The sequence below is a fragment of the Anguilla anguilla genome, chromosome 4 (genome assembly GCF_013347855.1).
Source record: "Anguilla anguilla isolate fAngAng1 chromosome 4, fAngAng1.pri, whole genome shotgun sequence".
In the NCBI taxonomy this organism is placed as follows: Eukaryota; Metazoa; Chordata; class Actinopteri; order Anguilliformes; family Anguillidae; genus Anguilla; species Anguilla anguilla.
The window spans coordinates 3131993-3148126 of NC_049204.1; the positions used below are offsets into that span (position 1 = coordinate 3131993).

Sequence of the window (16134 nt, forward strand, 5' to 3'; positions counted from 1 at the left end):
TCTGGACCATAGTGCAATGGTTTTGTGTGTGTGTGTGTGTGTGTCTGCAAGCTGTGTGTGTCCATACGTGTGCACTTGTGTGTGTGCGCGTACACGTTTGTACAAGCGTGCGTCTGCGCACATGTACGTGCGCGTGCCTCTGTGCGTGCACGTGCGTACGTGCGCGCTCGTCCGGGCTTCTGAGCGCGTGCACTGGCACCCGCCATTCAGTTTGCACTGTTTGCCCTTCTGCTGCCTTCCTCACGACCCCGCCTCCTTCACCACTGCTGCCCCGCCCCTCGCCCCCCCCCCCCCCCCCCCCCCCCCCCCCCCCCCCCGTCCACCTGCCCCGCCCCTCCCCTCCCCTCCTCTGCTAATGACAATCATCCATTTCAGTCACCGGTGTAGCTTTTGCTGCTGTGTCCCACTGCTGTGTCCCCAAAAAAAAGGGGGGGGGGTCCTCCTGGAAGGCAAAATGTGGGATTTTTTTGGCAGCCTGTCGCTCCGTCTCAGCCAGGGTTGGGGTTCAGTTCCGGTTCAGTTCCAGTCGAGCTGGGCGATTTAACCGAAAATTTGATTTTGGATTCCAGCTGTGGGGGGGGGGGGGGTGTCCTGGGACATGAGAGAGAGAGCCTGAATCGGTGGCCCAATCTGAGATACAAAAAAAACTTCAGCTTCAGTTTAACGAGCTCATTACCTCTTACAGCCGACAGAGCTCACCCTTCCCCTGTGGACTGGGATCGATGGATAACACAAAAGCACACTTCTTTATCCCCTCTTTCGTTTTACCGGACACAGTTTGGGGTGGAGCCCCCCCTTCACCCCTGTGTGTATGTGTGTGTACACCTGTACTGTTTTTAGCCAGGGTGTGACTGTAACATGCAGTGTAAGTTTCATCTCCTCCCCCCTGAACTCTTCTGTTGGGTTATACATAAATGAGCTGTCATGATGAGGTGTGTCTTTCCGGATGCCTGGTGCTGTATGGTTGGTGTGGTGTATGTGTCTGCTCTAAATGCTCGCTATGGTAAACACAATGGGATCTTTGCTTCAGTTGACACTGTATTCAGGTACTCTTCCCCAGGACGTCCCGTCCACTTACGACGCCCCCCCCCCCCCACCCCCCCCGTAACTGTCGGCTTTCACGTTCATTTTGAAAACTTGTGTAGGCTATCTCTTATTAATTTGGCTTTTAACAAACATCGAATTCTGAGCTGCGCCTGGTTTTGACCAGTTATATTGGTTTGTTGAACCCAAAATTCAGCCAAGAGAGTGTTAAAAAAAAAAAAAAAAATTATAATAAATTTCCCAGCTGGCTGGACGTAATAACAGGTTTTAGGGGATTCGACTGGTAAACAGAGACACCCAAAGGTGTTCTGCACGTCTGAGGTCTCGGCTGTAATCTGCTGTCTTGGTTGAATCACTGTTCAAGAAACGTATAATTGGCATCCTTCTTGTAGTTCCTGTTTATTAGGCAACATTAATTGCAGAAGAGAATTAATTTTAAATGAAGGGTGTTAACATTTGAAAGTGAATTATCGGGGTTCACTGTCTTTACTGAAGATACCTCACCGACGGAAACTTGGACTTGCTGTTACTGTTAATTTGTTTTGCCACAGTTTGCATATACTTAAAACATTGAACTGCAAGTAGTCTTATAAATCGTGAAATCGATGTACTTCATATTTATTAAAGAGTTTTATTGCTTCTGGATTTGTAGGGGGATTCTTCCCAGTCACATGACCATGCTGAATGTTTTTAAACATTTTCATTGTTCAGTACCTAGCCCTGTATATGAAATAAGGTACGTCTGGTATCGCATGTGAAATATTCTACACTTACTCATACAACATACTGGGCAAAGGAGGAAAAGACCGAAGAAGCGTGTAGGCCAAAGTGTGTTTGTTCTGGGAGTCTAAGCAATATGGCAAGCCGTTTTAGCTTTAATTCATTTCTAGAGGATATCACAAATACAATTCTAACTAATTAGAATGCAAATTCTTGATGTCAGAAATTAATTTGTAACTAGTTATAATTCAAGCGTTTTACCCATTGATTTCAATGGGACCTTTCATCTTTGACATCAAGAATTAAATTTTAACTAGTTAAAATTGGATATTCTAATTAAAACTAGTTAAAATTATATTATTGATATCAAGAATTCCAATTTTAACTAGTTAAAACTGAATTCATGATATCAGAAATATGTATTTTAACTAGTTGAAATTATATTGTTGATATCAGTAATTGATTTTATGATATCAGAAATTGGAATTTTAACTACGTCAAATTCCAACTTCCATTGAAATTAATGAGAGAAACGTTTTAAATCTGACTAGTTAAAGTAGAACCCTGTTGGCTAATGGCGAAACCGCGGGGCCTATCACGTTGACGTGAACCAATCAGCCCCTCGCGTGCCTCTAGAGTTGGTCACAGGCTGAAACTTCGCGCCCTTTGCCAAAGGAAAGGAAGTGGGCAGCGGTTGGGTTCTTCTGCCTTAGCTCATTTCCTTTCGCTGGAAGTATACGTCATTACATTCATTATCTGATTATGATCTTTACAGGTCCTATGAATGAATACAATAGTGGTGATAATGATGATTAATGATGTCAACAGAGACGAACATGAAGATACATATTTTATGGCGCACACTCAAAGATTAAGCGGAGGAAAAAGCTTGGTAGCCTAATGAGAAAAACATGAACCCACCCTCGAGCCACAAAATTCATTAGGCCTATTAGAGAATTCATTCGGTAGCCAAAGAGAATGTTAATATGAAAAGACCAATGCATTGCAATTCTGGCAATAATTATGATGACAACCATAAATTGACGTGTTAACTGGTTGTGCTGTACAACTGTTGAATCTACACACTAAAATGTTCTGTCTTAAATCAACTCTTGCAGTGTAGGCTGCTACGTGTGGTCCCTGTTGGAGTCATATGTACTTTCTTAAAAGTTGAATTGACACTGGACATTTAACCGATTGCGTTTTTCCATTTGCCGACAACACTTGAAAGTCGTGTCGACCAAGTGAGATTCGAGTGAACGGCACCATCAACATTGTGCCCTGTTTATGCACTTTTAATCAATGAACTCGGCTATATAGGCTAGTAAAACAGTCTACCTCGCAGGTGATGTGTTTGTTGACATCGCCTATTCTTACAGGTAAGACTGGATGCGTGGATTTTGTTACAGTGCGAGGTGAGGTGAGACGAAAGACGGAAAGGTGGGCTGGCCTTAGTGGGGCTGGGTTTTGTTCTCATGTTGGCGGTTAGGCAGGTTGCTCACCTTTGACAACGATAACCACGCCTTGCGTTGTAGCTATGCCTTTGAGAGACGCTTCGCTCTCGTTTCTCGCATTTACTTTCCGTTTCCGCGGAACCCGTAAGCTAAATCTGAGAATGAGATCGCCAGGGTGCACTCCAGGCCACATCGCTGCCGGTGGTGAACTCACTCGCATTCAAAACTGCTGCTGTCTTGCGAACATCGGTTTTGAATTGAATCCAAGTTTGTCTTAACCATGGTTAATGGTTATTTGACCAGGGAAGCGGACAGGTGAACGGGCAACATCGTCAACCGTGGGCTACGTGGACAGACAAAAGCACCTGTTCTAGGTCCCTTCACGAATTGTGTAGGCTACAGTAGGCTACAACCGTAAAACACGCGGGCGCGGTTCAAGGCCAATTTATTAACCATGTCGGACGAACGGCTTTCACTGCCGATTTTAAGGCGCCTAAGTTATGCGGTCGGACACTTTTTGAACGATCTTTGCGCATCTATGTGGTTTACCTATTTTTTAGTGTACTACCATTCCGTGCTTGGATTTCGGAGCACCTACACGGGCCTTCTACTTCTTACCGGGCAGATAGCGGACGGTGTCTGCTCTCCCCTACTCGGTCACGAGTCGGACCGGACCCAAGGCTGTGGCACGTACGGAAAAAGAAAGACCTGGCATCTATTTGGTGAATATAATGATGCGAATCGTTATTTTGGCTAGTCAGATGTACTCTATATAGCTGTGACTGTGATGTTGCTTACCAACATTGCGGTGTCTATTGAAATAAATCGAGGATGAAGGAAAAACTGATTGAGGCACGTTTCTGCTGTGTTGATAGGTAAATATCTTGATGGCTATTTATCATTCGTTTATTTATTTATTTATTATTTATTAACCTTTATTTAACCAGGAAAAGTCTCATTGAGATTAAAGATCTCTTTTACAAGAGCGTCCTGGCCAAGACAGGCAGCAGCACAATTAACAGACATTGCAGACATAACAACATATAACAATTTCAGACCTGCCAACCTCAGGAAAATATTCTGAGTACCACAATAGTCAGTGTAACGCTTAGTTCACATACTTTCACACCACTTTGCTTTGCACGCACACACACACACACACACACACACACACAAGCCTTTCTTCATAATTCTAGTTTTGACTGTTAAAGTTATCAGGCAAAATTGTATAATTTGGCCTGATTCTAAAATATCACTTGCACTGCGCTGGGCTATATTATGATATACTTGCAAGTCAAAAGTTTGAGTATACCTGCTTAAAACAATTTTTTCATGATTAATATTTCATTATATGATATGTGTGCTTATACAAACTGATAACCATAAGTGAAAAATGGAAATAATTTATTTTGTATATTGTAACATATGTTTTCATTTTCAAGTATTTACAGAAACTTATGTTGTAATGTAAAAAAAAAACAAAAAAACACGTTGCTTGTTACTTTTCATGGAAGTATTGGGTCGAGGATTTCTGACAACACGTGGTCATTACTGTGAAGGGGACCAGTCGCGATTTGAGTTAATGTGTTCATGGCTATGAATAACTGTTACAAAATTAGTATTGTACCTTATCGGTCCTGTGTTCTGTAGTTGTTCCAATGACCTTTGTTATGCACTTATTGCCTGCTTTGGATAACAGCGTCTGCCAAATAAATGTAATCTAATGTTCTGATCAGTGGTTTTATTAATTAATTATATTACATTACATTAGACATTTGGCAGACGCTCTTATCCAGAGCGTACAACAAAGTGTATAACCATAACCAGGAACAAGTGTGTTGAAGACCCTAGAGGGAAGTACAGTTCCAAGTGCAGGGAACGACCGCGTAGTTTAACTTGGGCCCTGTAGGTTAATCTGATGAACACAAACAAAAACAGCAACAAAGCAGTCTATGCAAATAATGAATTCATTCATTTATTTATTAATTTGGATACCTAGCGTGTCATCATATTTTTCTGTCATCTCGCTTCATCTTAGTTGGTATCCTTAAAAGCAGGAAGCTGTCTGTCTGTCTGTCTGCCTGCCAGCCAGCCTGTGAAGCATTGATGCTGATTTGAGTCGGCAGGATGAGTGCGTTTACCTGACACGGGACGAGATGGACAGTGTCAGCAGTTTCGCGTTTTCCTGCTAAGAGGCCGATGGGATTTCTGGCTGTTGAGGCACCGGTATAGACCAGTCAGTGGCGTACGTGAAGCATTTAACCCTTTGAGCCGGCGTAAGATCACAATGTGCGATTATGGTAAATGGACTGCATTTGTATAGCGCTTTTATCCAAAGCGCTTTACAATTGATGCCTCTCATTCGCCAGAGCAGTTAGGGGTTAGGTGTCTTGCTCAAGGACACTTCGACATGCCCAGGGCGGGGTTTTAACCGGCAGCCCTCCGACTGCCAGACAATCGGTCTTACCTCCTGAGCTATGTTGCCCCAGTTACCGGATTAGAATAGAATGTTCTTAACTGAACATTCTAGGACTGATGCAACAATCGTCACTGCTGACTGAAAGCAGTGGAGTTCTAGAAAAAAAACTTAGAATTTAAAAGAAGAAAGAAAAAACCTCTACTCTTCAAAGGGTTAATTACTGAAGCGCATGTGACACAGCAGAAACTGCCGGCCAATCAGGAATGCAGCCTGAACTTCGGCGTTGCATGGTAACGGTATTTGTGGCGGCTGACATCCCCCTGTGATCTGTGTCTCCTAGGAACGGTCTGCGTGCTCATTTCCTTCCCCTTCACCTTTAACCCGTGTGTGGGCTGTGGCGAGGACACGCCCCAGTGGGCGGAGCTTCTCTACCTCATCCCCTTCGTCATCGTCTCCCAGTTCGGCTGGGCCACCGCCCAGATCTCCCACCTGTCACTCATCCCCGAGCTGGTCTCCTCTGAGCATGCTAAAGCGGAGCTGACTGCATACAGGTAGACTTCAGGGTGGGGGCTCACTGTGTACAGGTAACTGACAGGGTGGGGCTCACTGTGTACAGGTAAATAACAGGGCGGGGCTCACTGTGTACAGGTAAATAACAGGGCGGGGCTCACTGTGTACAGGTAACTGACAGGGTGGGGCTCACTGTGTACAGGTAACTGACAGGGCGGGGCTCACTGTGTACAGGTAACTGACAGGGCGGGGCTCACTGTGTACAGGTAACTGACAGGGCGGGGCTCACTGTGTACAGGTGTTACGGTTGCTCTCAAGCCCCCGCAAACATAAGCGATGCCGACACAAAGGTTTCCCAAAACTAACCAATAACTTTATTTAAATATATATAAGGAATACTAAAATAGCGGCAATACACCAGGTAAAAATCAAGACTCGGCCGTGGTCGAGAGGTAAGGAGAAAAAACTCCCATCTTCTGAGAAGCCGACTCCAGGCTTCTTAAAAGGGCACCGCCACAGGTGCTCACAATTAACGTTAACAAGACACACGCGTGTCCAAACGGCCAGCGCCCCCACCTGAGGCGGAGGGACGTAACACCCCCACCACCAGCTGGGGACACCAGTCCCCAAAACAAAAAATGAACAAGGGGAGACAGACAAAGAAACAATACAGGAACTCTACGCGCGCCGCACGCATGCGACGCCGCAGGAACTCTACGCGCGCCGCACGCATGCGACGCCGCAGGAACTCTACGCGCGCCGCACGCATGCGACGCCGCAGGAACTCTACGCGCGCCGCACGCATGCGACGCCGCAGGAACTCTACGCGCGCCGCACGCATGCGACGCCGCAGGAACTCTACGCACGCATGCGACGCCGCAGGAACTTTTTCACTCGCCAGCCATACAATTAAAGACTATTAGTGAAAGGATGTTCATTAAAAATACTCTACGCGCGCCGCACACAGGCGATGCCGCAGGAACTCTACGCGCGCCGCACGCGTGCGACGCCGCAGGAACTTTTTCACTTGCCAGCCATACAACTGATGTACATCCAGAGGCATCTAGCTGACTGAATCCAAATAGTAAATACTCGAATCCAGACTCAGCCATAGCATAGATGACAATTCAATTAAATACTGGTAGTGAAAGGATGTTCAGTAAAAGCAAGGGACTATTATTCTATAATACCATGTACAAGTACACAGACAGTGGAGCAAACTCAACGTTACATCTCGAGGCTTGAGCAGTTTATCGGACGGTTCCGCAATATAAGGAGTCTAGGACCGAAGCAGAAGCACTACCAGGCTAACACTGTTTCATAGGTGACTTAGTCGATGCGCCTGTCTTAACGACTAATTGTATTTTTATTTTTCCATAGATTGCGTTGTTGCCGTTCTCGTTGTTAGTGTTAATCAGTTTAACCATCAGGGTCCAAGTTGAACTATGCGGTTGTTCCCTGTACTTGGACCGGTACTTCTCTCTAGGGTTTTCGTCATACTTGTTCCTGGTTATGGTTATACACTTTGTTGTACGTCGCTCTGGATAAGAGCGTCTGCCAAATGCCTGTAATGTAATGTAATGTAATGTAACACGAAACGGACGAGGTACGAGACTTAATATTCGGAAAACGACAAATGCACGATAGTCTACTCCACAATAAGAAACGAGAAAGCCATAAACGAGAAGTTAGGAAATCGAAAGACCGTCTGTGCTAAACCAGTCTAACCTGGCAGAACGCTGTAAGCCAAAACACCGTGCTACTCAGTTAGCGAACTGAACAGGGCTATCAAAAAAAAAACCATACCAGTTAAACGAGTCTCTCCTTTTCCCAGCCCAATCGGCCCAGCTGGACGACACAGCTGATACAAATCCAGAGTGATTAAACCAATTAGTGGCGCTATCATTTAACTCTCAACTATTGTAGGCTTTCCCGATCCTACCTAACCAAACAGAAAAAAACTCTAACTCAATAAACTAGTCTTCGGTGGTTTTCTGCGCTCGGGGCGACTTTGAACGCTGAACTCGTGAGCACTGTCAGCAGACCACTTAACTAGTCGACCTCAGTGCCCCGAAGCGTACCCCCGCTCATATTAACCACCAAAAACAAAAAAGGCAAAACAATAAAGTGACAAGTCCCTTGGACCCGCCCGGCGGCTAAGCTAACCGGGCTAAGAACAGAAAATGTAAACTCTAAAGGGTAAAATCCCGGACGAGCCCCCATTTATGTTACGGTTGCTCTCAAGCACCCGCAAACATAAGCGATGCCGACACAAAGGTTTCCCAAAACTAACCAATAACTTTATTTAAATATATATAAGGAATACTAAAATAGCGGCAACACATCAGATAAAATCAAGACCCGGCCGTGGTCGAGAGGTAAGGAGAAAAAACTCCCATCTTCTGAGAAGCCGACTCCAGGCTTCTTAAAAGGGCACCGCCACAGGTGCTCACAATTAACGTTAACAAGACACACGCGTGTCCAAACGGCCAGCGCCCCCACCTGAGGCTCACTGTGTACAGGTAACTGACAGGGTGGGGCTTACTGTGTACAGGTAACCGTCACAGTTGGTGGGTCAGATACAATCTTCTTAGGGAGTACCAGTGCCGGTTTCTCAAACTGAAAAATAGAAAAGTTGTCCATAATATTTTTATTTATGTTATTGATTTAAACAGAGCTCCTCCTGAGATTTTTTTTAAAACTGTTCACATGGTTTGGAAAATACAATGATTTTCACGCAGATATGCGATGCATTTAAAACCAATTTATGCAATTGATGATAATTCAGCTGGGAAAATTGGTAAAGGTAATTCATGGACTATTGAAGGGAAGAGCAGTTCCCTCAGAAAAAGTCACTGGATCACTGGATGACAAGAATGCCTTTTTCTTCACTCCAGGAAGAACAAAATAGGAGTTAATTTGCCTCTACTGGACTGTGAAAGGTGTGCTTGTTTGTATAATGCATCACGTGTGTGGAATGAGTGCTTAAAAGTGAACAGCGGCTGCAGTTACATGCTTTGTAAAAATTTATAATACATATGACATGTAGAATTCGACCATATTAATTTATGATTTATGGATCATAAATTAACATGGTTACTAGTAATCATTTGTTTTTTAATTTGTTGGGTTTTTTTTTTTTTTTTTTGAGAAGTTACATGCATTCACAGTTAATTTGAGGCTGCTACAGAAAAATGCTACAGAAACATCAAACCTGAAATGATGAATGACAAATAGAACCAGAAAGTCCAGCCGGCTGCACGTCCTTTCAGATTATGGAGAGGTGGAATGTACGGTATGAATAGGGCTCATGTATTCTGCACATAACCTGAAGAAAGGAAAACACAGCCGTGTTGGGTGCGCTCTGACAGAAAGCCTTGCTGAATGAATTAAACCTCAAAGCGGGTCAATGTCTGTCCCATGGGAAGTGTAGAAGAAAGGTTCCTCTTCTGATTCACCTGATAGCGATCTCGTCTACTGACTCACCTTATCCAAGAGGTGACAAAACATCCGCGCCATAAATTGAAAAAAACAGTTAGACTTCTAAGGCCTCGCCAGCACAGAGAGTTCCAAACACATCGAACAAAAAATGTCGAATGTGACGCACGCTCGTGCTTTTAAAAATGAAAATAAAGTTTTAATTTAAAGTTTTTTAAAATGAGCGGTGCGTACAATTTGGATCGAGGGACCAGTTCGATTCACTGCTGTGCTGCTGTCTCCTGTTGTCATTTTCTACGGTCTCTCACGCCAGTCTCACCCCCCCCCCCCCCCCCCCCCCCCCCCCCCATCTTGTCGTTGGTGGCGTGAATCGTATCGCTGTGCGGTCACCCCCTGCCTTCTTGGCTATCAACCTTGGGTCAAAGTCTACAGCTTTCTGTGGCTATTTTTCAGAACACCACGTTGGCCCCGTGGAGTGCAGTGATGTTCCTTCAAACAGGCGTCTGTGTGTAGTGATAGACAGGTGTGGAATGCGACTTGGTGCATCCGTGGCTTTGAAACTCAAACGGGTTGTGACCTGTCGCATGGTCATTGCATTGCAGCCATTTAGCAGACGCTCTTATCCAGGGCGACATACACAACTTGTTAAAGAACACTCAAATATTTCAACACAACTCACTAATAAGATAAGATAAGATATACTTTTATTGAACCCCGTGGGGTAATTGGTCATCTGCATTTGACCCATCCTTAGTTACCTAGGAGCAGTGGGCAGCCACAGTGCAGCGCCCGGGGACCAACTCCAGTTCTGAGGCCAGTGCCTTGGTCAAGGGCACCTGCAGGAGCGCACCTAACATGCATGTCTTTGAGTGTGAGAGGAAACCGGAGTACCCGGAGTAAACCCACGCGAACACACGCGAATAAATGCAAGTAGGGGAAAATTTACCCACCCACCGACTCCCCCCACACCACCCCCACCCGAAAAAAACACTCTAATATTGGGGCCTCTGTGTGTTTTTAATGACAGGTATGCCTTCACTGTCATGGCTAATATTGGGGCCTCTGTGTGTTTTTAATGACAGGCATGCCTTCGCTGTCATGGCTAATATTGGGGCCTCTGTGTGTTTTTAATGACAGATATGCGTTCAGTGTCATGGCTAATATTGGGGCCTCTGTGTGTTTTTAATGACAGGTATGCCTTCACTGTCATGGCTAATATTGGGGCCTCTGTGTGTTTTTAATGACAGGCATGCCTTCGCTGTCATGGCTAACATCACAGTGTACGCTTCTGCCTGGCTGCTCTTTCACTTTGAAAGTGGGCGGGACGGCACGTCCATCACAGATGGCCTGGGCCAATCGGATATCCCCATATTCAGGGTAAGACATGCTGTCGTTGGAGAGCTGTGGGACAGGAAGAGCAGGCTGTCATTTATCCATGATATACATATTTTTTAGCGTCTGTTCTAGTTCAGGCTTATCAGCAGTATCTTTGCACACACTGTCAAGCTCATTAAAAAAGACACGTGTGTCTATTTTACTCGTATTGTTTTTCAACTTGGAAACTCTAAAAAAGTTTGTTCAAAATCCCATATGACTAAACCACTAAGTATGTTGGTCAGTGGACATATTTGACCCAGGTCTGGTGCGTGTGCATGTGTTTGTGCATGCATGTGTGTCTGTGCGTGCATGTAAATTATGCCATAAAATAAATATAAGCCAAAAGTATGGCAAAAAACTTACTAACTTCAAAACATACCTTTTTTCACAGATATTGAAAGGTTTCAAAGGTATTAAAAGTGGAGACTAGAGTCATTGCAACATTTACGTTGAATAGAAGGTGTAGTTTCTCTCATACACAGAGTAAAAACTAGGAATCAATTCCGGTGTGTGACTGTGTCCCTTATTTTGCGTGTAGAAAGGTCAGCATTTAGTTATTGAATTTATCTTGTGCTTGCTAAATTGACTCGATTAGCTGATCGGTCACTGTTTTTTCTTTAATATAAAAAGTTGAAATTGTCCTGCAGGTAATTCAGTGAAGCTCAAAGGCTCAGTAAAAAAATCTATACTAAAGACGATAACATCTTTAGGGGGGGGGGGGGTGAGCCAGATGTGTGCTGCATACTGTATACTACGCGTGCCGCAGCATCTCTTTCTCGTCAGAACCTGCTCCTCGTTGTCATGGGGATTGGAGGCGTGTCCTCCCTGCTCTTCCACCTGGGCACTCGGGAGAGGAGCCAGGTGCCGGAGGAGACGGATTCTGCCGATGAGGAACGCCAGCCTTTCGTCATCAGCTCGCAACAGAGCGCCGCGCCCAGGTCCCCGCTGCACTGGAAGCACTGGCTGAGAGAACCTGCTTTTTACCAGGTGAGACTACCAGAAGCACACCTGAATGTCTGAGATGAGAACAGGCCCTTCATCTCATCAAGGCCCAACGTTTACAGTACAGATATGTACACACCAGGTGATACTCACCTGATACCTGTATACATGAACACAACCAGCTGATACTCACCTGATACCTGCATACATGTACACACCAGGTGAAACTCACCTGATACCTGTATACATGTACACACCAGGTGATACTCACCTGATACCTGTATGCATGTACATACCAAGTGATACTCACCTGCATACATGTACACACAAGGTGAAACTCACCTGATACCTGTATACATGTACACACCAGGTGATACTCACCTGATACCTGTATGCATGTACATACCAAGTGATACTCACCTGCATACATGTACACACTAGGTGATACTCACCTGATACCTGTATACGTGGTTAGACTTTCGCACAGTGACGTTTGCGTGACTCTTGGTTAGACTTCTGCACGGTGAGGTTTAGCGTGACTCCTGTTCCCTCACCTGCTCCCAGGTCACCTTCCTGCACCTGTGCACCAGACTGATAGTCAACCTGTCCCAGATCTACATCCCCATGTACCTCATCAACTCCCTGCAGCTGCCCAAGGTGAGTCGCCACGGCGACGACGCGTCCCCGAGCGCGAGCCCGGACGCTGCGCCGCGCGGCCACGCCCGAACGAGGGAACGAGGGAACGCCGGAACGAACGAACTCTTTGTTTTCTCCGCAGACGTACATCGCCTCGGTCCCCCTGCTGATGTGTGTCAGCGGGTTCCTCTCCTCCTCGCTGATGAAACCGCTCAGCAAACCGATCGGCACAGACGTGAGTGTCCTCCTTCGTCAGGCTCGTAAGGTCCTCTGGGCCCGAGCATTACATCACATTACATTACGTTATGTTACATTACATCACATTACATTACGTTATGTTACATTACATCACATTACATTACGTTATGTTACATTACATCACATTACATTACGTTATGTTACATTACATCACATTACATTACGTTATGTTACATTACATCACATTACATTACAGGCATTTAGCAAACGCTCTAGAGCGACTTACGCAACTTTTCTTAGGTAGCATTGACATTGCATCCATTTATACAGCCGGATACATACTGAAGCCATGCAGGTTAAGCACCGTGCTCAAGGGCACAACGGCAGTGTCCCACCCGGGAGTCGAACCTGTGACCCCTGAACATAAACCGCTGTTCGGTACTCCTTCTACCAACAAGCACGGAACCGTCCAGACCCACGGCGCCACTCACTTCCACAGACACATTTCAGCTGGCACCACCTGCGCATGCGTCCTACTAGACGAAGCACCACCTGCGCATGCGTCCCACAAAACGTCCCTCAAAGGTCGTCCGTAGTCAGTGAGTGAGTGAGTGAGTGTGTGAGTGAGTGAGTGATTATGTGTGTGAGTGAGTGAGTGAGTGATTGTGTGCGTGAGTGAGTGAGTGATTGTGTGAGTGAGTGAGTGATTGTGTGTGTGAGTGAGTGAGTGAGTGAGTGATTGTGTGCGTGAGTGAGTGAGTGATTGAGTGAGTGAGTGATTGTGTGCGTGAGTGAGTGAGTGAGTGAGTGATTGTGTGCGTGAGTGAGTGAGTGTGTGAGTGAGTGAGTGAGTGATTGTGTGCGTGAGTGAGTGAGTGAGTGAGTGAGTGAGTGACCATGCATAGCACATGCCGTCAGTTCCTGTGCGCCGGGGGAAAAAAAAAAAGCTCAAAAGTGTGTAGACCAGTCTCCAGCTGGACATGGTGATTTGAGCCAACTCAACCACTGACCTGTGGCATAATGCTGACTAACACATGCAAGATGTATAGATTATGCAAGATATATAATTTACATATAAATTTTTTGGCAGGTACAGTACAGTAGTCATGGATGCCAAAGGAAGTACAAATATTACACTAATCTGTGAGAAATTTCTGTGTACGTATTGTATGTCGACCAACATGCATCTTATGTGCTCCTTTAAATTAAGTTAACCCCCCCCTCTGGTAGATGACCTATTTTGTAGGCCTCCTGCTCGTCAATGGATTTTCCTACTGGATCTTGATGTCCCGGGAGATTGGCCCGGTCATCTATGGGCCTGCGGTGCTCCTGGGGTCCGGGTCAGCCATCATTCTGATGACGTCATTGTCCATGACTGCCAAGCTCATCGGTGATCAAACGGTAGGAACTTCCTGTCTGTGATAGGGCTTCCTGTCTGTGTTGGGGCTTCCTGTCTGTGATAGGGCTTCCTGTCTGTGTTGGGACTTCCTGTCTGTGATAGGGCTTCCTGTCTGCGTTGGGGCTTCCTGTCTGTGTTGGGGCTTCCTGTCTGTGTTGGGACTTCCTGTTTGTGCTAGAGCTTCCTGTCTGTGTTGGGGCTTCCTGTCTGTGTTGGAGCTTCCTGTCTGTGATAGGGCTTCCTGTCTGTGTTGGGACTTCCTGTCTGTGATAGGGCTTCCTGTCTGTGTTGGGACTTCCTGTCTGTGATAGGGCTTCCTGTCTGTGTTGGGGCTTCCTGTCTGTGTTGGGGCTTCCTGTCTGTGATAGGGCTTCCTGTCTGTGTTGGGGCTTCCTGTCTGTGATAGGGCTTCCTGTCTGTGTTGGGGCTTCCTGTCTGTGATAGGGCTTCCTGTCTGTGTTGGAGCTTCCTGTCTGTGATAGGGGTTCCTGTCTGTGTTGGGACTTCCTGTTTGTGCTAGAGCTTCCTGTCTGTGTTGGGGTTTCCTGTCTGTGTTGGAGCTTCACTGCAGGTAAATTTGGTTTACCTGCAGTGATCCGTGTATGCTTGCATAATGCAGCATTTTTTCTGCATCGCTGGTGAGGCCTGGGCTGACGATCTTTCAGTTTGAGTAAAAAATAATAAAGCAGAACTACAGAATAAAGAAAATTCCACACACAGGTGAAAATGAGGCGATGGTGAGTTGCTCAATCATATCAGGAAGTACCAGTATTTCATGAAATGGGCCAGCTTGTCACATAGTGGAGGGAGGGATTTATGGGCGTGGTCCAAGCCCAGGTAAAAGGTGAGTCTCACCTGGTGTGTACATGTATACAGGTATCAGGTGAGTCTCACCTGGTGTGTACATGTATGCAGGTATCAGGTGAGTCTCACCTGGTGTGTACATGTATGAAGTTGTGAGGTATCACCTGGTGTGTACATGTATACTGTATACAGATATCTGGTGACTATCACCTGGTGTCTACCTGTATACAGGTATCAGGTGAGTATCACCTGGTGTCTACATGTACACAGTTATCAGGTGAGTCTCACCTGGTGTGTACATGTATACAGGTATCAGGTGAGTATCACCTGGTGTGTATATATCTGTACTGTAAACGATGAAGGGCCTGTTCTCATCATCAGATATTCAGGTGTGCTTTTTGAGTAAGTTTGTCCTCCCTGCGTTTTTGATTGACAGCAGAGTGGGGCCTTTGTGTACGGGGCGATGGGCTTCGTGGACAAGGTGGGCAGCGGGGTCGGCGTGATCATCATCCAAAGCCTGCAGCCCTGCCAGTGAGTGCCACCAGAGGATTAAGTATCCGCTCCGTAGCACAACACCGGGCACCTTATGTTCCAGACAGAATTATTGTTTTCGGTTCTTACGCATAACCACGCCAGAAGAAGTGCAAGTGAATCCTGCGTGCACTTCCTCTCCAGGGCAGACTTGCCCGAGACTTTCAGCTCACTTGACCCACGCGTGACTGAGAAGGTTGCACTTCTGAGACATTTTGAGTTTGATCACGTCTGTGACGTGCTGTAGCTAAAATAGGCGTGTTCTCGAGGCCACGCAGTCCAAAAAGACAGCAAATTTCAGTCAAAAAGCAGAAGTATAGGTTTTTTTTGTTTTTTTGTGTTCTACTTCTTCATCTTTTTGCAAAGTTAGAGAACTGGTTTTAAATGCATCATGGAAAATGAATGTGTATGTATCCATTATCTATACCTGCTTATCCTGGGCATGTGCGCGTGAGTGTGTGTGCGCAGTGTGTGTGCATGTGTGCACGTGTGTTTGTGTGTGTGCGTGCGTGTGTGTGCATGTGTATGTGTGTGTGTGCATGTGTATGCGTGTGTGTGCATGTGTATGCGTGTGTGTGCATGTGTATGTGTGTGTGTGCATGTGTATGCATGTGTGTGCATGTGTATGTGTGTTTGCGTGCGTGCGGGCATGTGTGTGTGTG

At 45.9% G+C, this 16134-nt stretch overlaps 1 protein-coding gene across 2 annotated transcripts in view; it reads left to right on the top strand.

Annotated features, from left to right (window-relative positions):
- Positions 1-2930: 2930 nt before the first annotated feature.
- mfsd12b (major facilitator superfamily domain containing 12b) overlaps positions 2931-16134 on the top strand; it is a 17725-nt gene continuing 4521 nt past the window's right edge. Inside the window, exons 1-8 of one of the 2 annotated variants that reach the window (XM_035413776.1) lie at positions 2931-3940; positions 5978-6188; positions 10833-10962; positions 11746-11949; positions 12469-12561; positions 12683-12775; positions 13969-14139; positions 15381-15472. In XM_035413776.1, coding sequence (XP_035269667.1) covers positions 3673-3940; positions 5978-6188; positions 10833-10962; positions 11746-11949; positions 12469-12561; positions 12683-12775; positions 13969-14139; positions 15381-15472 — 1262 coding nt within the window. In that variant the 5' untranslated portion in view covers positions 2931-3672. Of the gene's footprint in view, positions 3941-5977; positions 6189-10832; positions 10963-11745; positions 11950-12468; positions 12562-12682; positions 12776-13968; positions 14140-15377; positions 15473-16134 lie in introns of both variants that reach the window. The other variant, XM_035413775.1, reaches the window with a different exon arrangement.